This window comes from Balearica regulorum, chromosome 10, assembly GCF_011004875.1.
Source record: "Balearica regulorum gibbericeps isolate bBalReg1 chromosome 10, bBalReg1.pri, whole genome shotgun sequence".
In the NCBI taxonomy this organism is placed as follows: domain Eukaryota; kingdom Metazoa; phylum Chordata; class Aves; order Gruiformes; family Gruidae; genus Balearica; species Balearica regulorum.
Window position 1 is genome coordinate 5417880 of NC_046193.1, and position 27173 is coordinate 5445052.

The 27173-nt window shown below is 37.5% G+C and overlaps 1 protein-coding gene across 17 annotated transcripts in view; it reads right to left on the reverse strand.

Moving 5' to 3' along the window:
- Positions 1-27173, reverse strand: part of DOCK3 (dedicator of cytokinesis 3) — a 217965-nt gene that overhangs the window by 75283 nt on the left and 115509 nt on the right. For all 17 annotated transcript variants that reach the window (XM_075762879.1, XM_075762876.1, XM_075762869.1 and 14 more), the window contains 5 exons: positions 24550-24610; positions 22542-22689; positions 13284-13372; positions 10102-10227; positions 131-255 (listed from right to left, as the gene is read on the reverse strand). In XM_075762879.1, the coding sequence (XP_075618994.1) occupies positions 131-255; positions 10102-10227; positions 13284-13372; positions 22542-22689; positions 24550-24610 (549 nt within the window). The remainder of the gene's footprint in view (positions 1-130; positions 256-10101; positions 10228-13283; positions 13373-22541; positions 22690-24549; positions 24611-27173) is intronic.

The following is a 27173-nucleotide window of genomic DNA, read 5'->3' on the forward strand; positions in this document are numbered from 1 at the left end:
TACCAAAAAAAAAAGTAGTAAGATCTAGTTTTACTTTTGCACTTTCCTTGCATCAGAGACGACAAAACAAGAGAATGTGTCCGGAGCAAGCAGACAGCAGCTGAATCTCAAAGAGGAAATAAGCACTTACCTTCAAGATTTCTCCATCTGCATAGAGCACATACATGGTCACTTCAATGTTCTTCTGTACGCTTTTCCCACCTCTCTCAAAGTCTCCCTTTTCTAATGTCAGGTATAAGTCATTACGTATATCACCTACAGTGAAAGAGCAGAGTCACACGTGTCAGTTCTACCTGGAAGACTCAGCACCTGCGTGCAACTTATTTTGATACTGCAAACCGTTTTCTGTGTTCTGCAATACTATGGCTGATGCCCAGATCATTCCAAGCAGCAAGTTAATTGTTAATAAAGATGAACATTTTAACATCAATGCATAAAATCAGACCATTGTTAGTAATGCCTTTATTAAGTGTGAACTCGGAATCAATACTTGCTTTTATTGTAAGTAAGTGGGGAAGGGAAACAAACCTACTGCTTTGCCTAGTTAGCGGATTTGGGAGTATCAAGCTAAGTCTGACAAAACATCAGGAACATCAGACTTCCTGTTTCCAATACGTTTTACTATAAATGAGTATTTTTGTGATGATCAGCAGGAAATTATGTTCAGTTAGCTCTTCTTCAAGTATTTTCTATATTTTCATAATTTCTTTTTATTATAACAACAAAATAAGAGCAGCCTTTTTGGAAATGTCATAATTCAGTTCAGATAGATTAAGAAGGAATTATTAAACATTTTTTTGCAAGATTTCTGGCTAGCCCCTGGTGTCCATATGCATGACTATAAGAAAGCAGGCAGTATGGATACTTGCCAGTTACACGCTACCTCGCTTTCAAAGCAAATGACTATTCAGAAATACAAATGCTAGCATCTATCTCAGCATCTTGTTAACCTGAATTTGACAGATTCTAGGCTCACCCCCCCCCCCCCTTTTTTTTTTTTAAATCTGATTTGGGAAACTCTGTTTTCAAAGCTAACGCAGTCAATCCTAAAGCATGCACCAAAAGAAGAGTGGGTAGCACCTATTCTTCTGTAAGATTTGGTTACCGTCACCATTTCATGATGGCTTACAACTTCTTTTCATTTACTTGCCACAAAGGCAAACATACTAAAGGACAATATATAAAAATAAAAAAAACCTAAAACAATACAAAAATTAAACCCTTTCGAGACAAGAATTTTGTAAAGCAGCCTCAAAAGACTAAATAATGGAGGAACGGAATGATTAATCCAGCAAAGCAGAGACTCCTTGAATGTCCGATTTCTTCCACCCCAGTACTCGGAGAGGCTGATGCAGTTAACTCTGTTTAGTAATCAGAAGCACAATGAAATAGGCAGCATTTGCTTTCAGGCAGTGAGGGATATCCTTTTGTGTCTGTCAAAGCAGCACTTCAAATTCTTCTTCAAGTCTATAACCCCACGGAATTTGTTCCTTAATCTACTGTCAGGACAAACAATAAAAGCTTTCAGTCCTGACTTTCATTTCTATTTCTGGAGATAAGTACAACTTTTTAAGCATGGAAAATGGAGCTCTGCAGCTGACATTCAGTGCTTTCTGCTAGGAGCTCTTTATGAATGGAAATCCGTACGCAAAATGTCCTCCTTTTTCCATCAACCTCACTCTCACTGTGGATTCACACAGAGTTGACTGCTTGAAACATCTCACAGTTAGAGGTCTGAAAATGCTATGGTTCATTAACGGGAAAAAGATGACAGCAAGAGGCTGGTGAAAGACCTCAAATATTTGATCTGTTTTTCCTCAACAAAGAATGGTCATCAAATGCAACACTTCACAGCCCACAACAGAGAAAATTATCTTGGTCTATAAAATCAAGCTAAGCTACCTATATGTTGACTATAGGAATATCAAGAAAATACAAAACTCATTGCAAAAGGTAATTTAAGTAGGCACTTCTCTTTGAAAATCCTCCTGCTTAACAGACTCCATCCTTTTGTCTTAGCAGTTTGCACAATGAGGGAAAAAGATTCAATTTATATGCTGTAACCCTTAATATAAATTAATTGTACTCACTATAATTAGAATTTTGGTACTTCCTATTTATGACCTCTTTTCTGGAAGACAGTCTGGCTACACAAAGTCCAATGTCAGATTGCAAATCATTTTCCAGCCTAAATTAAAGGCAGCATTTAGTTATATATAGCATCTTATCTTCCATTAAGCTTAACAGGAGGGATATTACTGCACTAATTAAAAAAATGCCTTTGGGGTGGGGGGGTAGAGGAACCTAAAAAACCAGTGCATTCGCATCAAAATGAAGGAAAAAGAAGGGAAAAAGTATTTTAGTGAAGTATAATGGAGCACCTTCTCTTGTAAAAATTTTGTCTATTGAATCTTAAAAAAGTCAAAAAGGTCATTACATAGAGTAAAAATAGAAAAGTAAATATATCTAGCAAAGATAAAAAGTATTTAACTATCAGGTATGGAGTCCATCCATTTCTTTAAAATCTGGAGTTAAAACTACAAACTCAAACACTTTGGTTTATTTCCATGAAAATAACCTCCCTACAAAAAAGCATCGCCTTTTCCCTGTCTCTTGCTGAGTCCTCGCGAGCCATCTTTTTCTCCAACTGCTACTGGTTTTGTGGGGTTTGAGCTCAGATGCACTAATGGGCAGCACAGAAACCAGAGCAAATGCTTGAACACAGAGCAGTTTGTTAAAAATTTTGAGTATGCAAATCGCAAGGCTAGAGGAAACATTTTGCACAACAGCACACAAGTGCACAAAGAGATAGCACAGTGCAGCCTGCATGTGACTAAACAAAAAGTGTGATCAGTACAATCAGGAAGTGATCTGTGTCAGCTCTAGCACAGAATGATAGCTACATATCAAGTCAAAAATCTTGGCAGATAGAGCTTTTCCCATATTTAATTCCATCATAAAAAGAAAAATGTAACTAAAGAACTTGTTTGACAGACCAGACAATTTGTGCTCTCTGTGTGTCAATCTACTGTACAAGCAGTACGGGCTCTGAACTGACCGTAACTCGCATTTTGAGAGAAAAACATTGTGGTACACCGACCTGGATCACTTAGGCCTCACATCTTCACAACCAGAGCAATGCAGAGGATAAAATTGGGTTAGCTGTGGCCTCCTATCATTAGTACAGGAATAAAAATGTGCTAGAAGGCTAGTGGGCCAAAAGTATTTATGGACTGAAACCTGTGGGTGACATTTTAAGCTGAGGTCTCTGTGTTAGATGGCTGTCAAGGATGAACTGAAAATCTAATGAGAGTTTTCAGAATAGTATTTAACACCCATCTCTCTACAATTGTTTTCAATTTAAAGCCAAATGTAATCTGCTTTTTGGCATAAAATATGTGCAGTTTTTACATATGCAGTTACTGAGATTCATTCTTTATGAAATGTCTTGAAAGAAAGTATGTTTCACAATAATAAAAGAGGAATTTCTGCTGTGTTACGTGGCTCTTCCTTTACCCTCCCTTCACCTTTCTGGGGGTTTTGTTTTGTTTCTTTTAACCTATTTACAAAGCCTTGTGTCAAATGTAAAACTGCTGTTTAAATTCTAAATCATATATTAAAGCTTTGGGGGTTTCACTTATATTGAAATGAAATCCTTTCTTGTATGACCTGAAACTATTTTAAGGGGGGGGGGGGGGGGGGGGGGGGGGGGGGGAAGGAGTGATGGAAAGGGCTACACAAGCCATATATTGATTTTGTGTTTTCAATATAAAGAAATGTACTGGACAGCTTCCAAATGCTTATTTATCATTTTCAAGACTTAATAACATTGAGTAGTCCTATGGCCAGTAATTGTCTATTATCTATTAGAATTAGTAGGAGATTTATCCTGATAAGATTTGTAGGTTTTCCACTAGAAGACTAACCAGTTACTTGAACTGCAAAGCAGTAACAATTTACAGAAACCACCTGCATTTAATCTAACACTTTTTATTAACGGATTCTGAAAGATTTTATACATTGAGGGTGGGAATGGTCCTGATTTTACATAGGTGAATACTGTGTCAAAAAAAGCGTACATAATTCACACGAGACAAACAAATCTCTGCCATCTTGATTCTAGCAAATTTGTTTTCTAAGAGGTCAGTGTTCTGTGACTTTGTGAACCTGTAAGGGACACGTAACATAACCCTGTAAGCTGGGGAAAAGTGGCAGCTCAGAATGTGCAGGATGTGCAGGTCGAGTTTCAAGTAACTTAGTAAAATACCTGTATTTATCCAGAGAGTCTTCATTGGATTTTTTAAACTGAAAGTTTAGTCTTTTACAATTTAAGCAGCCAAGGATATCAAGAAGAATCTATCTATAAAAATTAGTATATATGTCTCTATTGGTTACATTGTTGGGCTGGTCCTGTTTACTTAGGGCCCAACACTGTATAAAGCATCTACTCAACTCTCTGACATCATGGGGTTTAGCACCTTCTGAAAATACTGGTGTTGTACAGAAGAGTGCCAGTAACGCCCAGAGTGGGAATGGGTAAGGCCACTCAGGGTATCTTCCACAATGGCTTATGAAGAAAACCCAACCCCTTACATTTATGTCCTATATATAAATGAACATCCCCACAACTAGAGTAAATCAGCATCACCCCACTGACTTAAATGAAGTTACAGCAGTTTAAATCACTACGGGTTTGGCTCTCTAAGAGACTCAGGCCACCAAGTAAGTAAAATCTTTGAAACACACTATAAAATGTAGAATACTTATATTCGTGCATAGTGGTATAACGTGCTTTGGCTGTATTTGTTGGAACTGCTCCTTGTTCTGGCCAAGAGGACCATATCAAACCATTCCCTCGACGGACCGCTCTTCTCTGCGGTGGCTGTTGTGCAGTGGCTGCCAAGCCAGTAATTGGATTCTGATCTCAAACAGCAACCTACACCCTTACTTTAAGTTGTAACTTTCTCCAAATGAAAAACATGAAACTACTTCTGAAGTGCAGTAATTTCAACACAAACAAGGCGCACCGTCGGCTTTATGATCATGACGCTCTTTTTTTTCAAAACAAACGGGTTAAAGGAAAAAACTGACAAAGCTGACTGTATGGGAAGGGTCTCAAACGCTCTCTGGCCACCTTCTGGCTGACTGCTGCGGTCTTGTTCTCAGTCACGCCTGAAAAGTGTCGGGCCCCACACGGCATGATTTTCCCTTGCTTTAGAAGTGAAGTCACCATTGACGCTGGTATGAAAATCTGCTGTATTGTCCCCTGTGTTACTACTTGCCTGATACAATTAGCCATGTCACAGTCAGTCTCTGGGAGTCACATTAGAGCCATTTCAGCAGTTTATTTCTCTGCCCCTTCACCGGTCAGTCACTAATTTTTTTAAGGCCTGTATTCTTGAAATAGTTACAGTATGCAACTGTTAACGTTATTGGGAGTAATGTTACAGCAGCAAGGGGAAAGAGAGTGTTTATCCACTGCGTGTATGGCAAATTAAATTAATGCACTCTTTTTTTTCTCTGTAAAGAGAACATGATGCAAATTTAACTCCGTGTGTTCCTTTAGCTTTTGGTGAACAGAACACTCAAATTGTTTCAACTGCTCTAATTAAAAAAGAATGAGGAAAAGCAACAAAGCTGACTAGATTATTTGCTATCCACTTTTTGATTTCTGTGTATAGAAAAGAATTTATACAATGCTCTTTTTTAATGATTTCCCTGAAACAGTTTCCTTTCAGTAGTAGTGAGTTGATTTTTAATATATTTTTCTCTTATCTCCTCCAGCTTAGGATTTTAACTTTCCATTTCCACAAGTTTAGTTATGACAAAAATATTTTTTATTCTCCTTACAAATGCTTTTTGGGGATAATTAGTACATAATTATATCTTTTAGTCTCATTGACTCTCTTGCCATGAACATTCAAAGACTAGCCAATGGATTTTGACATGTGTGTTTCTTAACGTATTTTTGCCATGACTTTGTTCTCACTGACGGAACAGATGCTGCGATGTTTCTCACCTTGCTACTGATTCATCTCTCATAGCTACTAAATTTGTCTGAAACACTGTGGTCTGAAGAGAGACTGTTAAGACAAAGTCCATGCCTCTCTGTTACCAAAGTGATGTCATGATTTGCTATCTTTACCAATCCCCAACATTCCATGAAAGATATGAAAATGGCAAAAAGCAAGCAATAAGCAGACATTACACAAAAAAGCAGAAACTTACACCCAACTATCTTCATCTCTGCATCAGAAAGAAAGGAGAGAGAATAAAGGGAAAGGAAAGGGAGAGAAGCCAGGAAATTAAGACAAGGAGAGAGAAAAAAAGAGAAAGAAACATCACTCACAAGTAGAAGATGAAGCATGCACTTTTCATCAGAGGATCAAAGTAAAAGACAGAATACTTATCAGCACATGGGGAAGGGAAGGGATGTCCTTTGGGGAACCGACAAACGCCATGCCTATGCAATAGATTTCTGATCAGCAAGTTCTGTATACAAATAAAGTTGCAATCCAAAAGGCAAGCAGCACATGCCTCATTGCTTTTTTCTCTGGGGAAAGGTAAAATTATCAGGATCAGATGGATGGTCTTAAACCCAGTAGCAATTTAGAAAAGAAAAAAACCACAAATGAACAAAAACCCACCACACCTCTGCATGAGGCTGGTTTGACTGAATCTCTTCTGATTTGGACAAAAAAGATAATTAAAGTTTTTATGATGCTCTTCTCAGATCACAACACAGTAGGAAACAACATTTAATCTTTCAAAATAAAGACAGGCATGGTTATTTTGTAGGATATTAATCTTGTTATGCATAACCATGCAAGATATAAGCAGATAAACACCAGTTTCACTGTATTTCTTAGTGATGACCAGCTACCCCTCACGTTGCTCATATCTGAGTGAGTGAACAGAGGGCTTGATACAGGAACTAACGCTACTGTTTAGAAAACAGAATGGGATAAGAAAATTGTATCTATTGTACGATAAGACATAAGACACAGCTACAGAATTCTAATGGTTAAGATGTCTATGTGTGAATGGATTTCCTATTAAAAAAGCAAGGGAAAATATTAAAACTTATGACCAAGAAAACTCATTTGAAATGCCAGAGCTGTTTGCTTCTTAAAAAATAGATTTCTTGCTTCAGCAGAATGATCACTGCATATTTTAACAATACTAGGTGACCTAGCCTTTATTAATTTATTTTTAACATTTTTAAATCACACTGCCTTGAAAAAATCTGTATCTACTTGCAAAACTCAAGTCATGAACTTTCTGTGCTCTTTTCTGAAAGAGGAAACCCTGTCTTTAATGAGAAAGAAACAGTTCTGAAGCAAAGCAAGGAAAAGGTAGTTTGACATAGACAATTAAAGCAGCAGACATGGTTAAGAACTGCTAATGTGCGTAACAGGGTTGGGTTTTTGTTTGTTTTTTCAAAAATGAAATATTTTCTAACTTTAGACAATGCTAGTAAAGCTGAGAAACAATGTTTGATTCTGGCTGTAACAACATAAACACAAAGAAAATTGATGGACATGCCTTGTTCACATAGCTTGGCTAATCCACCTGAAAGGTACCTTCCTCTACCCAAACATTTTACCCTGGACACTGGCTAAACTCAAACCACAGTTTGATCTATTGGTTTAAAAGCAAACAACAGGCAAATACCTGCTGTGGTTTGAATAATGTCAAACATATTTTCATTGCCAAAAAAGTTGATAAGTAATTAGATTGAACACTGTTCACTGCATCAGTGAAGTTATGTTATATCTTAATCTCCTAATTTTTCAGATACTTCATTGTCCTGGAGAATACCCAAGATAATGAAAATTTTTTTGTTTAGGGTGCCATTCATGGCTCCCTCTCTCTTCACATCTCACCTCCACTCTGGCAATGTCCTCATTTATCATTACAGCGAAAGTCTGTTCACACTTCCATGGCTGCCTTTCTTTTCCTACCTGGTGGTTGAAGACATTTACAACCTGCCTTTCTCCACAAATGTGAACCTTTTTTTTCCTGCCAAATACCAATGCCTAAAGCTTGGCACCTCAACTCTATACATGCAGACCTCTGGTAGCCCCCTTTGAACTGAGGAGAAGTTCTGGGTGTCCAGCACCTCTCAAGGGGCAGCAAGCGTTTAATAGCAGAATGGTGGTCCTTTCACACATTTGTTTGTATCAATCAGTATTTTAAGCAGGTCTATACATATATGAGATCAATTCCAAACAGATTATCATCTTAAAATCCCTGTGTTTTCTCCAACAAGAATTGTGGTTTGCACAAACATGATGTTAGCAAGCAACTGTGGTCTTTTGAAGACTACCATTTGAAAAACTGCTGGGCTGACCACTACTGTACATGTATAGTGAGCCTTACAATGGGAGTGCTGCAAACACACACTGTGGAATCTGGTTTTAATTTACTTAAATGTCCAAGGTCTCCTGGCTGAATATCATGAAGTTCATAATAAGAATTTACTTAAGGTTTCGTGGACATCTTTGCACTGAGGCAGTGGTTTCACTAGTTCTTAATTAGAGAGAGAAAAAGTTTGGAAATTTGAATTAGCTGCAATGACTGGAGAATTTTTAAAGATCAGGGTAGGAGCACTTTTGGCATGAAAACTGCTAACCTGCTTGTTCAACCCCTGGACAAAAGCATTGCCCCAACCAGCCAAGGTGGAGGGAAGACAGGCCCACTATGCCAGCTTGCAGAAAGAGGCTAGGGTCCAGAAACTGAAAAAACAATTGGGGAACGCTGAGGCTATAAAGCTGTTCCTTAAGTTTGCTAAAATTCAGCAGTCTGAAGCACCTGAGGGACAGCCCTACACATAGAAATGGAGAATAAAGTGATTCTTGCAGGAGAATCTGTTCACTTATACAGGTATGTAAATGTTATTTTTTATGTTGACTTTTCTAGCTGTGATCTAGCTATTCTTACGCATCCAGCTGTGATCTCAATTACAGCAGATCACCTTCCAGCAGCCGTGTCTGCATATCAACATGCAATACTTAATCTTTTCTCTATTTGACCGCTTTGGGTTAAGACTGGAACTATAAGGTCACTAAAACCTAAAATTTATAATTGGCTTTATAGCCCATATCCTCTGCTGCTGTACTACTGTTGTTTTCAAGTCAGTTAGTAAATAAAACACACACTATTCTAAATCTTTTTACTTTAGTCTCTAGAAATTCTTCCCACCTACTCCCTATTTTTATTGTGCGTTCTGAAGAGCCTCCATAATGAGGCTACAACAACAAGTTTTGATACTGATGTGTCACTACAGTCTTTTGAGTAATAAAATCTGCTACTTTTCCCATTATGCTTTCATAAAATTTCCTATGTCTGCAAAGTCATCCTTGGTCTTGGTTATAATAATGCATAGCAATGAGGTAGTATTTCAAATGCTATACATGCAACATAATTAGTAAGCCCATTTCTTACTACCCTGTAAAAATCAAGACAGTATAATGCCAGGTTTTATATCTATTGATTGCATGACTGGCCAGGTTCCGGTTTCCTCCCTCAATGAAGTCTTGGCTACGCTGGGGCTACCTCAACTTGTGCCAAAACATGAAGCATCTCAAGCTGCTGCTCCAAACGTTAAGAAGCAAACAGAGTACAGCAATGCTTCAGCCAAGACAGCTGTGGCATGGACTAGGTGCTCTGCAAGCCCAGCTGGAAAAATCAGACCAGATTTGCAGCCTCATGTATTGTCAATCCATACAAAAGAATTGCACTAACTCCAAAAATCAAGGTGGCAAAGTGAAAACTCTTTCCAGGCTTTGGATTACGGGGAAGAAGAAATTTCATGCATTTTAAAAGAAAGACCTCTATGCTCAGCATACATGAGGGATATCTAATTGGCTGGGGATGTGGGGGGAATATCAAAGCAATCTTTCCAGATTGCATGTGAACTTAACACCTCCTGTTACTATGGCATGCCTCCCTGAATCTGGAATTGGCATTTACTGACAAACAAGGCAACTCTCCTACTATTAATCTTCTTCAAGTAAAGTACCCATCCCAGCAACGCTTGTCTAGTAGAATATCAGAAAAAAATGACCAACATTTTCAGATTAGAGCTGTTATGTTTACCTGGCATGATAACATCAGGAAAACCCAGCTTCCGGGTGACAGAAACCCCTCTGTTAAAGATCATGGGGTTTTCCCTTCGAATCTGCTCCATGTCACCGCGAAGAAGCTGAAGAGATATTATAAGTCCTGGAAAAAAACCAAAGATGTTCATTTTTTCAGGCCTACGAATTACATATCTGTATATACAAGGCATGCAGGTAAAACAATGCTTTGCTCCACAGTTAATTTAATACAAATATATAAATACAGAATTCTTTTCTCTCTTGGAGTAATTTAAAACTGAAATGGAAGAAACAAAACTGCTTTAAGGGATCAGTTAAGAGCATAACATATTAAAATACAGGTTTTTTAGAATTAGAATACTTAATTTCACAGAGATGTTACAAGTTACAGGGAAGTACTTGGCATTATTTCTATTCCTCACATACAGCAGGTTACAACACACGTATGAGCAATACCACCTCCATCTGAACTATCACATCACACAGTGCTGTGGAACATCTCTAAAGTGCCTTTAATTCCACTTAATATCATTAAAAAAGTAACAACTGTCAGGTGTTCCACTTGTTTCTTTAACTACTTCACACAAGAATGCTGATTTTAATGAAACTCCCTTCAGTACCCTACAAAATGTTTCAGGAGTACCAACTAGTCAAACTGACTTCAGAAAACAAGGGTAAGCAAGGCTCAGCAACTAGCTCTTTCAATGAGCCCATGTTCAGCTGAATAGCTTAACTAAGAATAATTACACAGTTAATCTCAGTTCAACTGCTTTCTCTAGTTGCTTTTAATTTATAGCACACTACACCCCTAACATGAGGGCAATGTATTGGTAAAGTTACGAAGTCAAACGTTAATATACCAGAAAATGCCAGGACTAAGCTCAACCATATAAGCTCGGTCTTATCTGCCGAGCTACATTACCAGCTTCCCATAGCAATGTGAGTTACATTCACAAAGTAATTTTCCACAATCTTTATCTCATTCAATGAGGGATAATTAGTCAATAGTTCTTTCCATCCTCTCTGTTCACTTGCTGCATCAACACATACAAAACCAAACACTGCCTTGTATACATATCCTTGCATGAGCCATCCAAAGTTCTGCTATTTCCTAAGCTTAATGTATTGGCTTTCCGAACAGGATTTGGTTGCCATTTTGTTAGACAGTTACTTGGGGACTGAAACCAGTAATACCATGTACCTCCCACCCAGTTTCTGCTCTCCTCCCTTGAACTAATTTTCAAGCCTGTTGTTTGGCTTCAGCCAAATTTGGCAAATAAGTATATATCTAGATAAAATGAAGATTGTATAAGTTTTATGAATAGTGGGAGTTGAGACGAAAAAAAGAGCATAAAGCTTTAATACTAAAGAAAAGGGTGGCCAACCAGCCAGCTGGACAATCAGCATGTATGTACTCCAAAGCTGCCAAAACATGGACTTGCAACAGTCCAGCTAAGTAGGCAGAAGAGTGCTGCAAAGCACTGCAGGGAAAACGGAGGCTTTGTAACCATGGAAAAAAATCCAAACCCTTTGGATACCACGTGTGAGTTTACATCTGTGTGTGGATGTGGCACAGAAGGTTTAACAGAACACAGGATACAACTTCATTAGAAATCAGTCTCAACTATTTTTGCCACTTACAGAAAAACTTGTTCATTTTATATCCTCTTTTGCTATTAAACAAATGAAAATAAATTCAAAAAATTCCAGCATAAAGGACTGGAGCAAATTCTAACTTGGACCATCAGGTTGGAAGTTCAGATGTTTCCACACCCAACACCTCCAGTACTTAACAAATAGCACCAGAATTAATCTATTACCTATAAAAATCAGTCACTAGAGGTAATAAAATATGTAATTTTTCAGCATGGTATGGCATATATTACTTATGTGATACCCTCCCACATATTGCACCCCAAAAACTTCTGCCTACCTTCTTGCTCTCCCCAAGAGATTTGTGCATCTACTTTCCAGTCCTCTTTTTCTACACAGCCTCCTTTTTTTTTTTTTTTTTTTTCTCTTTCTTTTTCCTATTTCCTGCAGCAGATCCAAAGGACTTATCTTACACAAGAGCCGGGACAGTGGGGAGAGAAACAACCAGAGAGGTTTTCTTCAGGGAAAAATCACATTTGTGATTTGAGCATTTTCTCACTCTAAGAGCAGGTTCTGAGAGGCCCAAATTGTACTACTTACGCTTAAATCATGTCAGTCTGCAATAATGCTCCTCCCAATACCTCAGCTAAGTTTCAACCTCCTACTCCAGAGCTGCACTAGATCTTAATGAAATGTTTGAAATAATTATTTTAAAAAGCCAAAGGCCAGGGTAAAAAGCTATCTATTTCCCTGTCTTTCTGCTCTTTAAAAAAGCTCATGCCTGGAAAAAAAAAAGTTTTAGGCAGACACAGAGAGTCTCTGTGATAATGAATTTGTTGGTATGAAAACACTGATTATTCTCTGGACAAATACGTTAGACAAGTTTAACTTCTGGCTTTGCTTTTGTTGACAAGGATGCATGGTATCCTCAGGACAGCAAGCCTTAGATATGTGTTATACTTGGGATTTTCAAGGGAATACAGGATGAAAATGAAGACAGTTTTACCCAGGGAAATTCCGATGAATGAAAATTTAAATTCTTCATTTCCTGTGCAGCCAAGTCTGGTCACAGGAACTTAAGCCAGTGTCACAAAAAAATCTTTTAAAGGAGTTCTGCCAATGCTGATTGCTGCTTATGTTGTGTCCTCCCATGGCCAGTGGTTTTCACAAGCACAGATAAGACTCAGTAACTGTAACAGCCAATACTCACAGAGGAAGGTAATGCTACAGCAGGCCACTAGCTCTCTCCACTGCTGACATCTCTCAATAAAGTAACACTACAGATATAATGATGAAGGAAATTTCACATGCTGAAATAATATTGTCAGCCATATCTGAGAAAGACAGATATCTAAGTTTGATTGTTTTTTTTTAATTCCTGGTTAAATTGGCAGACGCAATACAGATTTTCACCCGGAAACTGAACGTGAATGAATTTTATCTAAACTTTTAAATCATCATAAGTAGAGAAATTCAGCTGTGCATAATCTCACATCTCACTGAATTTCTCTGCTATAAATAATTAGCAGTTTCCTAAAGGAAATCTTCAGCTGTTATTATGACAAAAATGTACAAATAAATATTTACCATAGTTTGAGCTGGGTGCTGTGTATTTGGTGCTGGACTTGCGAATAATATTTTCATGGATCTGGCACCATTCGTTTTCGTTGTTACACCTAAAATAAAAGAACACTAATTCAAGTTAAAAGCTTTCTGCTGAACCATCTTAGGGTAGGAAAGTCAACTTTGCTCTAGAGATAACATGAAAGGTTATGGGGTTTTGATGAATGAGAGGAATGCCACATAACTCTTGTTTTTAAAAATGAAAGGAAACAAAACATCCCCTAATAGTTATCTCCTTTTTATGGACAGTTTGGAGCCTCTGGTGACTTCTCTGTCATCAAGGCCATTGTTTCATTCTCCATGTTATGACAGAAGCAAAAAAAAAAAGCTCTGGACATCTTTAGGTGAATTCCATGCACATAGAAAATTAATTTAGCTGTTGCCATATATTACCTTTTTGTGCTTAATGAAAAGAAAAAGTTAAAAAAGTGACACTTGTAAGACTACATAAACCTGATTTTTTTTTTCTTTTTTTTCCTATCTCAGGCTTTTACAACAAGACTGTTGCTTACCTACATATCTTAAAGAATGCCTTGAAACATGACGTGACCCCCACAAAACCACAGGACAAAAATATATAACACAAAGTATGCTTCTGTATGTATATCACCTTCTGAAGGAGCATTTCACAATTGTTAATTCATCTATATGTAATTTTAATAAGCATTTGTAAATACTGTTATATTTCATTTTCAGTTACATTACTATCTGTAAATTCTCAATAAATTTCTCAACCAGAAATTACAAACTAATTATCTGTCAACAGATTTCTCATATTTCCACTCAATATTTTTTCACCAGGAAAAATTTAGTTGTTAATACCAGTTTCAATAACACACAACAACTTGGTCTGTGGATGATAACCTCCTTCAAGCAATATTCAGGCAGGATAGCTGGCTGCACTGCCCTTGATCAAACCATCAGGTTCAAACCAGCTGGATGTACCAGCTGCTCTTACCAAGACCACCACTTAATGGCAGCACCTATAAACAAAATTGTTCCAACTATTTCCTGTTAGGTAATGCAACTAAAGGCTCATCTTGAACACAAAGGAGCAGAGGAAAAATGGCAGGTGGGGGAACAATGTCTGCCGGAGGAGGATGTTCAACATCTTGTTCAGGTGCAAAACCTAGCAAGATGAGTCAGCCAGAAAGGCTCCCTGCATTGCTTTAAAGACTGAACTGGGTTACTGCCTTTGGTGATACAGGACTCATTATGGGATGTTGGAGAAGAGCATTTTGGGATTGTTCAAGACTGAACAGGAATTGTAGGGAAATAGAGGGATAAGGGTATAAAATGGCCCAATCATGTGTAAATAGGTTGCTGTCAGTTTGCTTGTCTGGCCATGCCCTGTGCCTGAACTGAGTGTCTCAAACCAGGGACTGGAGGATTTGTAGTGTCTATATGTATGTATAAATGTTTTCCACTAACCACTTTTTACTCTGATAAATCAGAGAGGACAACAGGATGAGACCTATTACACAGTCTGTGCTGATCTGCGTGGCTGGCTGTGTATGTGTGGAATATATGTATGTACACATGGGTACATGCTCAGCCTTGTGCTGGACCTGGGGGCATGGAGCTGTGGCGGCCTCACCTCTGTCAGGCTACTGGATTCAGCAGCTCCTAACATTTCCCATCACCATTCCGATGCCCTTAGCAATTTCAGAGACTTCAGACTAATCGCATGACATTCCATGCGCTTACATGAGAGTTTCCTTCTGTTTGTTTTTTACGGCTAACTTCTAATTCCCTCCTCTGTTCTTAATCTTTCTCGGGATTGTTTCCTGAAATTGTAATATATTACCTTCAAAATACAAGTTAATGATAATTACAAAGAGAAGAAGACATGAATATATTACAAAGAATAGGCTATAGTCTCTACCACAGCATGATGCTATTCCATTGCAATAAAATCAGACTGTGTAACTGTGTAGTGGAAAGTCAAACCCACTATCTCTTACTGCTCCATTCCATGTCTTATGTATAAATATTTTAAAGTGGAGTGACATTAAAAAAATCCTCTGTAAATCACTGTATCTATAGCTCTATAGATATTCTCATTACTCTGATGGCAAGATCCTGGAGAGAGAAATTAGGGACACTGCAGCACTTGGAAATTACATTGTGATAGAGATAGCTAGGAGCACCAGAAGCAGATGTTTCGGTTTCCTTTCCAGTCACGGAGAAATACAGATTCCTTTTAATGATAACCCACAAAAAAATCATCATATGAGAAGAGAGCTAGTGAAGCAGGAAACAGAACAAGAGCACACCTTGATGCTTGCTTCCTTCTGGACCTTGGGAACTAGAGTCAGAAGTGCCATACTTGTTTAGGATCTAAAGCCAAAACTGCAAGAATTGCAGTGCCACGGAGAAAGTAATCAAGGAAACAAGCCCCCTGTTCTAAGTTTATAGGCTACTGTCCCAAGACAGTAGAGACATGTTAGATCTGGGAGGGGAGAAAGTAAAAAAATTGAAATGTCCCTCTTCATTAAGCTATTACATGAAAGATGAGCTGTATATGCTTCTCTTTTGTGAGCTATGTTTTTAATAGAAGCGACTATGGCTGTTGTGTTTAGCACTGGATTCAGTGTCACCAGCACCTTTAGAGATCTTCTGGGTCTGCCTACACAATCAGGCCCTCAGAAGATATAGGCAGGTCTTCAGTTTTGGGAAATTTCCCTGTTTTTTAGACAATCACTAATTTCTAAGCTCTTTAGAAGTTTAGGTACTAACTTAGATATTCAATGACGACAAACCTCAGGTATTAAAACAATGGTAGGGACCAAAATGTAGGCATCATATGGGTTTTGCAACTGCTAAAGCATTTTTCTAACTTTCCATTTTGGAAAGTAACGACTCTCTATGTATATGTAAATAATACTTACTGAACTATATTATTATATCGTATTTTTTATGTCTCTGCTACTACTTCAGATCTTTTTTTTCATCCTGCTACTTTTATTCAACCCAAATTCCCACAAAAAGTAACCCATGCTACATGTTTAGCGAACTTCCCAAACCTTTTCACAAAGCAAAGACACAGTCTTTATCAGTTAGAGAAAATTTTCTCCAGTGATAAGATATATTCAGAGGTATATTTTGCACATTACTGTTTAGACAACATGTCAATATATAAATAGTATTTTGTTTATATGTTTCTACTGTCAATCGGGAAAAGACATTACTTGGCAGTTGTTAGTCTGGATCTAGAATGCTGTGCTCAGTTTTGGGCTAATACAAATCAGACAACTGGAGAGTCCTGTGGATGGACAGGTGGCTGGAGCACATGCTGTAGGAGAGGCTGAGGGACCTGGGCTTTTTCAGCCTGGAGAAGACAAGGCAAGTGGGGGAACATAAACAGGAAGGCCTACAAGCAGTTATTAAGACAAAAGAGCCAGCTAGAAGTGGTGCATAGTGAGAAGATGTAAAGCAACAGGCATAAACACAAAGGTTCAGTCTGGATATTAGAAAAAGCTTTTCCATGAGCACAGTCAAGCATTATTGGAACAGGTTGCCCAGAGAGGCTGTACAGTCTCCATGCTTGGATGTTATCAAGACACAACTCGATAAAGCCCTGAGCAACCTGGTCTGAGATCTCATAGCTGGCCTTGCTCTGGGAAGGAGGTTCAACTATTAGCCTGAATTAGGAGTCTTATTTATGCTAACATCAAAGTTGCATGCCTTTATTTGCACGAGTATATGTAAAGCTGTACAGCCAACCTGCTGAACTCACCAAGCTTGAGCGGAATCATACCAGAAAAAAAAAGTGCCATCAGTGCTATACAGTTTGTTACCACATAATGAAAGGACACACTATAACTGTTATGAAGCACTTTACACTAGTGTAAGCCCAGTTGAAATTACAATTTTACCAGTATAATAATCTGATTGAAAAACAAAAATGGAACCTTGTTGATCAAGTCTACTTGACTTTTAATCACAGAATCATAGAATGCTTTGGGTTGGGAAGAACCTCAAAGCCCATCTAGTTCCAACCCCCTGCCATGGGCAGGGACACCCTCCACTAGCCCAGCTTGCCCAAAGCCCCATCCAACCTGGCCTTGAACACTGCCAGGGAGCCAGGGGCAGCCACAGCTTCTCTGGGCAACCTGTGCCAGTGCCTCACCACCCTCACAGGGAAGAATTTCTTCCTAACATCTAATCCAAATCTCCCCTCCTTCAGCTTAAGGCCATTCCCCTTTGTCCTGTCACTCCCTGCCCTTGTAAACAGCCCCTCTCCAGCTTTCCTGTAGCCCCTTCAGGTACTGGAAGGCTTTTAAATTCAATTGTGCTTTATTTAAATCAAAACTGAAAGATTTAAAGATTCCCCATGAAGTTAGCAATTTTTAACTCAGTAGCAACAGTGAATCTTATTTCTCCTGAAGTGAAATTGAATCAAACAATTAAATTAAACTTCTGTCCTATTGACTCTTAAAAGTAAAAAAAAAAAACCAAACCACAAAACCACCAAAAAACACAAAGACTGTAAGCCTTCAGCTCCTAGAAGGACAGGACTCTTGAGAAATAAATCACTTTATAAAACTTCTCCCAATCATATTAACATTTTTTTCCCTTTTTGTGTTTCCCCCAAGAGTACATAATGTTGGCAAAATCAGGGTAAGCTATGAACCAGCTACTGTGAAGGCAGCAGGAATTTTTTCCTCTGCTGCATTATGTAACTGAAGAATAATATGGCAAAAGGAATTAAAGCTATCTAAAACAAGTAGTAGCTGGTAATTCTCTACAGCTACAGTATTACAAAAGCATATACTGCCGAGAATAATGAGATAACCCACAAAGCCTGTTATGGCATACTTACTGACACCCCCCACACATATTGGTTATAATAAAAGCAAAAGGAACATAGGCAAGTAGGAATAAATTAACCATAAAATATTGACAGTAAGAAAAGGAGAAATGGAGAAAAAACACTGAGAGTTACTTCCTTCCCAGCATGCTATCTAAAATGTTGATCAGGCCATATTCCTAGGTTATCTGGTGCAGTTAGATTGGGGTTATCCCACCTGAAATCATAGCTCCACCTATCTCAACATTCCTCCTTTCACTGCTATGGGTTTAGGTATCGGACATCTCAGCATAAGAAGATTAAGAACATATGAACATTAAAAAAAAACTTCCCACACTGGCAGCAGGAGATACAACTTGGGCAGGGAACACAAGCAGCCAAGCTCATGTACCCTGCCCCAAGGCTGTTGGATTAGAGTTGTTAGAGTGTATATCCCTGTCTGTTCCCATTCCTCTGTTTATGGACCTGTTGTTCATAAACTTGTCTAATCCCCTTTGGACCTGCTAATACTGCCTGCCTTCACAACGTCATGTGGCAATAAAACCCAAAAGATCATTATCTACTTGCTAAAGAAAGTACTTTCTTCCATCTTCTTTAATGTCACCTTCTACCAATTGTACGGAGCATCCCTAATTCTTGTACTGTTGTACTCTGTGAACAACAGTTTACCCCCCACCATGATTTTGTAAGTCTTGCTCATATCCCTTCCCATCACTGCTTTTCTCCTCTTCAAATTGAAGCTCCTCATCTTCTCAATCTCTCTCATAAAGAAACAATTCTATGCCGTTAAACAGTTTAGTTGCTCTACTCCATACTTTCTGTAACTACTATATCCTTTTCGGGAGGAGAGATCAGATATCCACACTAACTCAAGACAGGTCAGCACTGAAGTGACCTTCCAGAACTGACCAGTAATGGCAAATTGACAACATTTGCACTCCCCAAAAGAATCTCTCTCAACCAAAACACAACAGAACTAAGACATTAATGGACAGTACACAATCCCTTTCAATAATTGTGGTGCTCTGTGCTAATGCAGAACTTTAACCAATATTCACCCCTCAGGAAAAAATAATAATTATCTTCACATTGCCAAGACATTAAAAATCATTTATCATACTGCAAATAATATTCTCCTTAAAGCAGAGGGGTAACCTATAGGACAAATTCTATACCATCCTCCATCCTCACAGCTGAGACTACCAAAAATTTCTAACCTCTGATAACCTTTTAGTTGCTATACCAGCCTCTGGAGTGCAAGTTAAAACAGATTTCAGCCTCCAATGACTTATGCCTGCAAATTAACCTGGAACAAAGTTATCCCAAAATCAATGGACTGTAAAGATAGCTTAAAGCTAGTTTTGTACCAACTACCAATGTAAGCTGCACTTTACATTTCCTGAACACAAAGAAGAATATTCTCCCAAGTTTGAAATGCTGGCCTGAAAACATTTGCCTGTAATGCATTTTATTGTGTTAATGTTTTACTTGTCTAAAAAACAAATATATTACAAAATATATTTCTAGTTTAAATAAGAATTTTCTTCTGAGCCATCCATCACCTTTTCAGGTTGGCTGGTTCTACAGTAAATTTACCATTTGGAATGTTTGCCATACTACATCAGACCCTGATGTCAAACAGATGGGGACAGAAATGCAATGCACGCTCTTGTCCAGCTGGGCAAATAGCAACAACTGAGTATCAAAAGGGAAAGGCATTCAGGCAATACACCACGTTAAGAGGAAGGAATTTTAAGAGCTAGTGCTGGAGAAGGAGAAAAATAAAGGATTGAGAGAAAATAGGACAAACACCCCACCCCACGCCTCCTGAAATAGATAATATGAAAGAGAAATACATGAAGTTTTTAGGAGAATGGGAAGATTAACACAGAGAGTAATGTGCAATGAGCAAAAAAACTCCATTAAAGATAAAAATTCATACAAAAAAATGGATTGAGAATTTTGTTTCCATCTCACTTTTTAAATATTTTACATATATATTATTATAAAGAATTATAAAAGTAAATCTTCATGCTTTTACAAAATGAGCTTATAACTAGAGCTGTGGTACTCTATCCTCTTAGTAAGATTATAACATGACTGCAGGATTAACAAACAGGAAAATCTAGATTGTGAGAAAGTAGTATTTTTCAGACATAAATCTTTAACAATAATAAGGCAAGCTGAGAAAGACTGGTGAAGTAAATTGATTTTTTTTTTCATAAGCATTCTCTCTTGTGGATCCAGCAAAAGTCTCCATTGAAACACCATGTATTTGTTTCAGTCTTTGTTAGCTTTTCAGTCTCTGAAATTTTTTTCCAGCTTCTCACTATGAAAAGACTTTTCTGGCTGTGTGCTGACTGCCTCATTTGTGGCAGCTGTAAGCTTTAGCCAGATAGCTACAAAAAGAAAGCTTTTTATTGTTCTTTTAAAAACACAAATACACCTCCGTCCTTATTTCATCTTTATGATGTTTTTGGGTTGGCCTGAGGCATTTTAACGATAATCAAAATGAGAACAGTAGGTACGAAAATCAGTTCTGCGTTGTTTAAGCATTCATATACAATTTCAAACTTACAAAGGACAAAAGTCTGTCATTTCAATTTTAGTCTACAAAGCAAGAATAGGTTAGCTAAAAGAAAGTGCAAAGAGAAGATGCAAGCAGATAAACCTGTGAAAACATTCTGTTGTGGGTGATCAACAGCTATTAAAGCTGCAAAAGAGATAAACTGGTACCCTTTAGATATATTAATTTTCCCTTCTGAATGTTTTTGTTGGAGGTTTACAGAGAACACTCCAAACTGCAGTACCATAAAATAATGATGTGCAAGACTTATAACAACTCAAACAAATGATAACAGTGATAAAAAATTACAAGCATCTGATTAGAGAGTTGAATTCTGTTACGGACTCAACTTCCTCTCTGGGAAGGCAGTAATGGCTGTGTGCTGATGTTCTACACAAAGGGCCTGGGGAAGCAGAGGTGGTGAACAACAGCTGGTATAAACCTACTTAAACATTTAGGCAGATACAGCTGGTACTTTGGGTGGTGCGAAGGGAATCCACGTTAACAAAACACTCCAGATTAGCAGGAAGAAAAGGGAAGGTCTCTATTCTGGGATTTTTTACATCATAATACTGGGACTTTGGATTGCTCTAACTGGCTGCATGACTTTATTTGTCACCGACAACTGGACAAGTCCAGTATTTTACAGGGTTTTTTTCCTCTCCTATTTTTCAGTGACTGAGAAGCTAAAGATGCATTAAAAGAGCATCAAAACAGAAATCTGATATTCAGAATATTCCATTACTGTAAACATTCAAAACGTTGCAGTTGCAATATATTAACACATATCTACAAGGCCAGTATTAACATAAACTATAAACCCAAAAACAACTGGTCTGAGATAAGCTGAAACAGAATGGTGACAAACGCCAAGTTTATCCACATTCTATTGACAAAGAGAAGAAAGACCATTTTCTTCCCTGTAACTTGACATTTTTGCTAGTTTTCATAACAGTTGGCAAAAGAAGAATGGAAGAGCTGACTCTGAGAGACTCTTCTTTCTAATGTATGCAGAGATATCCAAGAATCTTTCAGTGAACAGTGAAAGGCATTTTTTCATTTATAGTTTCCCTTGAATGTCAGATTTTCTGCTGCTGAATGCACTTCTCAAAGAATAACAAAGTTCTATAACCCCCCCAAATTATCTTATTACTCAGAATAGTGGCCACAGACCGCAAAGTAATGTCAGCTGTATCTCAGCGCATCTGCAAGGCAGATCTTGCCAGTATTTCTCCTCACTGACAGGGGATTTAAATATTCCCTGCAGTCTCCAGACAGTTTGTCTGTGGCCTCTTTATTACAACTGCTAGACCACACTTCATAATAAGAATTTGTTAGTTCAAAATCACAAATAAGTGAAGATAGACTCCTGCTCCAAAAATGTTGACTAGTTTTTTGGTCACACACTGTTGACCTTAGCTGTTTTCTACTTCTTTTGTTGCTCACCATGACTGATAAGGAATGGGAGATGGGGCATGAGTAACTATTCCCTTCATCAGGTGAAATACAGTGTATTTCTCTGGTTTTGAGCCTAGCAGATTTCAAATAAATCATATTAATAAAAGTGCTGCTTTGCATGTCACATAGATGTGGGCAATATTTAATAATTGCTGAAGCATTTCACATATCTGAAACATCTGTGATAATATTCATTAGTTTCTATGAACTTCTGGAATAATAAAGGAGCAAAACCCAGTGCCAACAGCACTAGTTTACCTTGTGAGGAGGATAAAGCAGCAAATGCAGTTTATGGCACCTTGATATTTAATACCTTTTTAGTATCTCGTTACCCAACATAGACAAAGTGTTTTCCATAATTCCTTTCCTTCTAGGAGTTACTCACGTGTAAACTTTGAGAACAAAATCCTTCTCTTCTTTTATTTCAGAGATTGACTGAAGTACATCCATGATGCTCAATACTGCACAGCCATATGGGCGGCGATAGTGTAAATGAGGGGGCCCTTTTTTTGAATCATTTAGCAACATGCGACCTAAAATTAAACAAAATTTAAAATATTAGAGATTCACACGGAGCCATTCTGTTCTATTATGCCTCTGAATATGCATACGTACAGTAAGTTTCAACTACAGCTTGCAGTCTTCTCTATACTTCCCACTCTTTTTTCTTCTTATATGTTTTCAAATCCAGAGGTCCGTTTGAACCTATCCAACCTACTGGGCTACTTTGATTAAGGCACATCACCTCATTTAGCTAACAAAACACTCAAGGGCAAAGTGAACAGCGTCATGTCTGGCCATCTTTGATTTGCAGCCTCATGACACATATTTGCATCCAGATGGGTTGACTACAAATCATCTCTTGAATGAGTCAAGAATACGACTTGTACTCACCTCTCCGCATCCACACAGAGATTCACTGTGGTTCTTCCATTATAATCCAGTATTTACACAAATTTTCACTTTATACAATTGCTTTAAGGGAATGTATTACAAATGATGTGTCATTTATCATGTTTGTCTTGGAGCGCAAAAGGAGAATTCTGAGATATGAAGCTGCTCAATGATTAACTTCCTATTGCTAAAGCAGTTTTTTAATAGAGTAAAAAATGCCACAACCATAAAAATCACTATGATAATCTAAGCCATATTACACATAATAATTTGTGCAGCACTTCTTTCATCAAGGTTAAAAACTGAAGCTTGAACTACAGCATATCTTTCTACAAGCTTCATTTATCACCTTAAGTGATACAGAGTAATTCTGACTTTTAGATGCTTTATAACACATTGAAGTTGGATAATGAAAAACCGATCCTTCTAGCACATCTGTGACTTAGAAGGCATGTTGTCATTCACAGGACAACACAACAGAGCTATGGTTTCACTTAGTTGTTAAGACCTTCTGTACTTCAGAAAGTATCTGTGGCTGGTAATGGATGCTAAATATCCTTTCATTGCAAACACTACCTAGCCATTTTTCAGTTAACTGAAAAGCTGAAAAACATGAAAGTGCACTACTGAGTTGTTCAGAATAATACAATGAAAGAAGCTGTCTGTTATTCCTACTATATGTTGTTAACATTTTAGGTCTAAATATTTGAAATAAGTCATACTTAACATAGGTAAAATATTTACTTGCTAATTTCTCAGTGAAAGTACACACATTCATAGTTTAGAACCATTTAACTCCCTGTTACTAACTAATTATATCCTTTTTAACTGGAGCTTTTTTCTATCTGACACCTTCCATTTAAAAGAGATTCTAGTGATTTAATTCACATACCAGAAGTCATATAGTCATTTCACTTAAACACGCTGCTGGGCTAAAAAAAAAAATTCATCTAGCTGTCCATGAACTACTTTGAGCACTGCACTATGTTGTATAAGACACATTCTAAATTCAACTTCATTCATAAACACTTTCCATTCTTGCTCCTGCAAATCTCAAAAAGAATAAATGAAGCCTAGCCTGGCCTACGAATAGTCAGAGAAATCCATTCTGATTTACTAGATGTGAATGGCCAGGTATGCTGCTGTCCTGCCCTGTAAACTAGCTATATATCATCAGTAAAAATATCTCATTTGAAATTTTGGAACATTAAACAAAAAGCCTTTTTATTTCCTCCCTCCTCCTCCAAATGTGGTGTTTAATCAAGTATTTTGTTTCAGACTGAGAAAAAAAACCCAAATCACTCTTAAACAGTCACCAGTAACCTTTTAACGCTTAGCTACATTTGGTCTGAATATTCATCTCAGAGATAGGCATTTTCTATAAGTGAGTTTTCTAACTGGTTAAATCATTACAGTGTCAGTTAAGTAAAACATACATTTAAAAATACCGTAAAAACATTGTTAATTGCATATAATTCAAGTAATACATCATACTGTACCTATTCGAATTACATGGGCAACTATGTACAAATCTCTCTTCATGTCCTTGCTGCTGAGATCCTAAAAGATTGGGGGGAAAAAAAAAAGACATTAAAAAAAAGGAACACATTCTACTTCCAAAATAAGTGCCTGCAAAGCTCCCATGAAGAATAATAAGGACTACACAGTATTACTCTCCATTCATTTAGCTCTTGCATCTTTAAATAAGAGAAAGTATTATTATTTCTGATTTACAGTGAGAAAAATAAAGCATAGAAGGATTGTATTTGGTTGGAATGTTCTTTAGAAGGGAAAGAAATGAAAGATTCTGACTCCACTGACCAGTGATGCTGCATCAAAGTTCTAGCAAACATTTTAAATGTTCATTTAATCCTTAATTCAAACACATTATTTGACTGTATTAAATTTACAAAGTAAATTTAAACCCCTGAATTACCTGAGCTGCAACCCATTCTGGCTTCCTTCACCCCATGCCCTGATTGCAGGTCCCAGGCCTGTCCCTAACCCTGCTCCTTTGCTTCTGCTTTTCTTTTTTTTGGCTTTCGACTTCTCATCACAGAGTCTTAGTCTCACATGATGGCTCTTGCAGCACGACTGTCAAAATTTAGATAAAACTTTGAAGTTTTATTTTCTGTGTGGATAGGTGCAATTCCTCAGAACAAGCAGAAGTCTGAAGAGGAAAAAAGGTAGGAGACTCAGAGACATGGCTTATCTTAATGCTTTTGAATGTGCAGCTTTAATCCTGTTTGATATATGTTCATTACACTATGAAAGCAGCAAGGCAGTGTCTCAACCATGCATAGAACCTACAGGCTTTAACTGTATGAGTTGATGGGAGCCAAGGGGAGCTGGTTCATAGTTAACCTTCTTACATTTAGTTCAAAATCAGGGTAGGCTGCATGCAAGCTGCTGACTGGAAATGCTCTCTGCCCCATTCTAACTGCTGAAGCATACCAAGGGATTATTTGGGGAGCATGGTAGCCTGAAAGTGCCACGTTTAGCTAAAAACATTCTAATGGTTTAAATAGCATAGATGGTCACTCTTATATTTAATATGTTCGAAACAGTGATAGGGTATTGGAAAAACTAAGAGATAAACTCAGTTTTAAGATGAGGTAATTGCTTAAGCAAAACACAGGACCTTAACATCTCCCAAAAGTGATTTGTATGGCAAGCAACTATATACATGGATTAAAACTCTGAAATTCCATGTTACAGAACAGCAGGTCCAAACTTTTATAAAAATGAGCTTGAAGAAAAGCCAAAAAATGGGAAGACCACCTACAGAAGAGTAAAAGCGAAGTTGAAGCTAATGAAGACAAAAAGATATTATTGACTCTGAAAAATCTTGAGTATTAAAGATAATAAATTATGAAAATATGCATAGAGTACTTGTCAATAATTCATTACTGCAGCATTTTGCATTCACATGTTAGAAGCTGTCTTAATTGCAATTTCCTTGGCACATTGTATTTTTTCTGATAACATTATAAACAGATCAACTTCTAAGACATTCCTCCCCCACATTTTTTTTAAATTGGAAGAAAGAGCTAAAAAACATTACTTCCTAAAAACATTAGCATTGTTCAACAAGTTTTCCTTGTGTTACTAACTTTCAAGACAAGATTTTAACAGGTAATATGCACTGTTGGAATATTCATTACTGTTTTAGACTGATGCAAAAAGGCTCCCTGTGCAACAGCTGCTGCCTCTCTCTCTCTCCCTCTATTAAGTGCTATCATCTTATTCTTATGTACCGACTTAGGCCGTACAGCCTCCAAATTCTCCCTAAACATAAAGGGCTCCAGTCGTTTCTCAAGAGAAAAGCAACTGGAAATGCAAAATGATTAATGTATTCTTCCTAAGAATGTGGGAGAGCGAGTGAAGTGTGCGCATGTGAGAGAGAAACATCCAAAAAGGAGGTGTTAAGCTTGGTTATTGTTGTTCACTCCTCCTCTTACACTGAAGCAATGGACATCATCTCACATCACTCTAAAACAATTTGGTTCGTGTGTTTGTACAAAATATTTTCAACATAAGGCTTTTTAAAAACAGCTCTAGGGCTTTATATATGACTTTACAAACAACTTCAGATGATAGCTATGTGTTCATGTTTCTTCACTTTCTTTTTCCTTTTCAATTGAATAAGGATATCCATCCCAGTGGTAACAGTCACTTCTAATACAGTTGTGTGGGAAGAACAACACTGGTGGATTCGTCTACACGCAAACATAGCTTGGCCTTCTAATACTACATTTTTTTTGAAAATACAATGCAAAAATCAACTGGAAAAATCTCAGATTTGGATAAAACCTTGTATTTTTCTTTTAAAAATAAACACACACAACTAAGTGGTATTAAAACCACCATAAAAGGATATAATGCAATTTTTACAAAAAAGGGAGGAGGAAATTTTAAACTGCAGACATCTAAGTTGTGTAATACCTAGTTTGAACCAATTTAGTGAATTAAAAATCATATTTTGCTGGAAGCTAAAACATGCACTTTAATTCACATAGCAAATTACTTCCCCATGTGACTTGAGAAACCAAATCTCAACAACTGAGATGATGATGGCAATGCACATAAACACTGAACTTGAGATTATAATGACATATAGCAC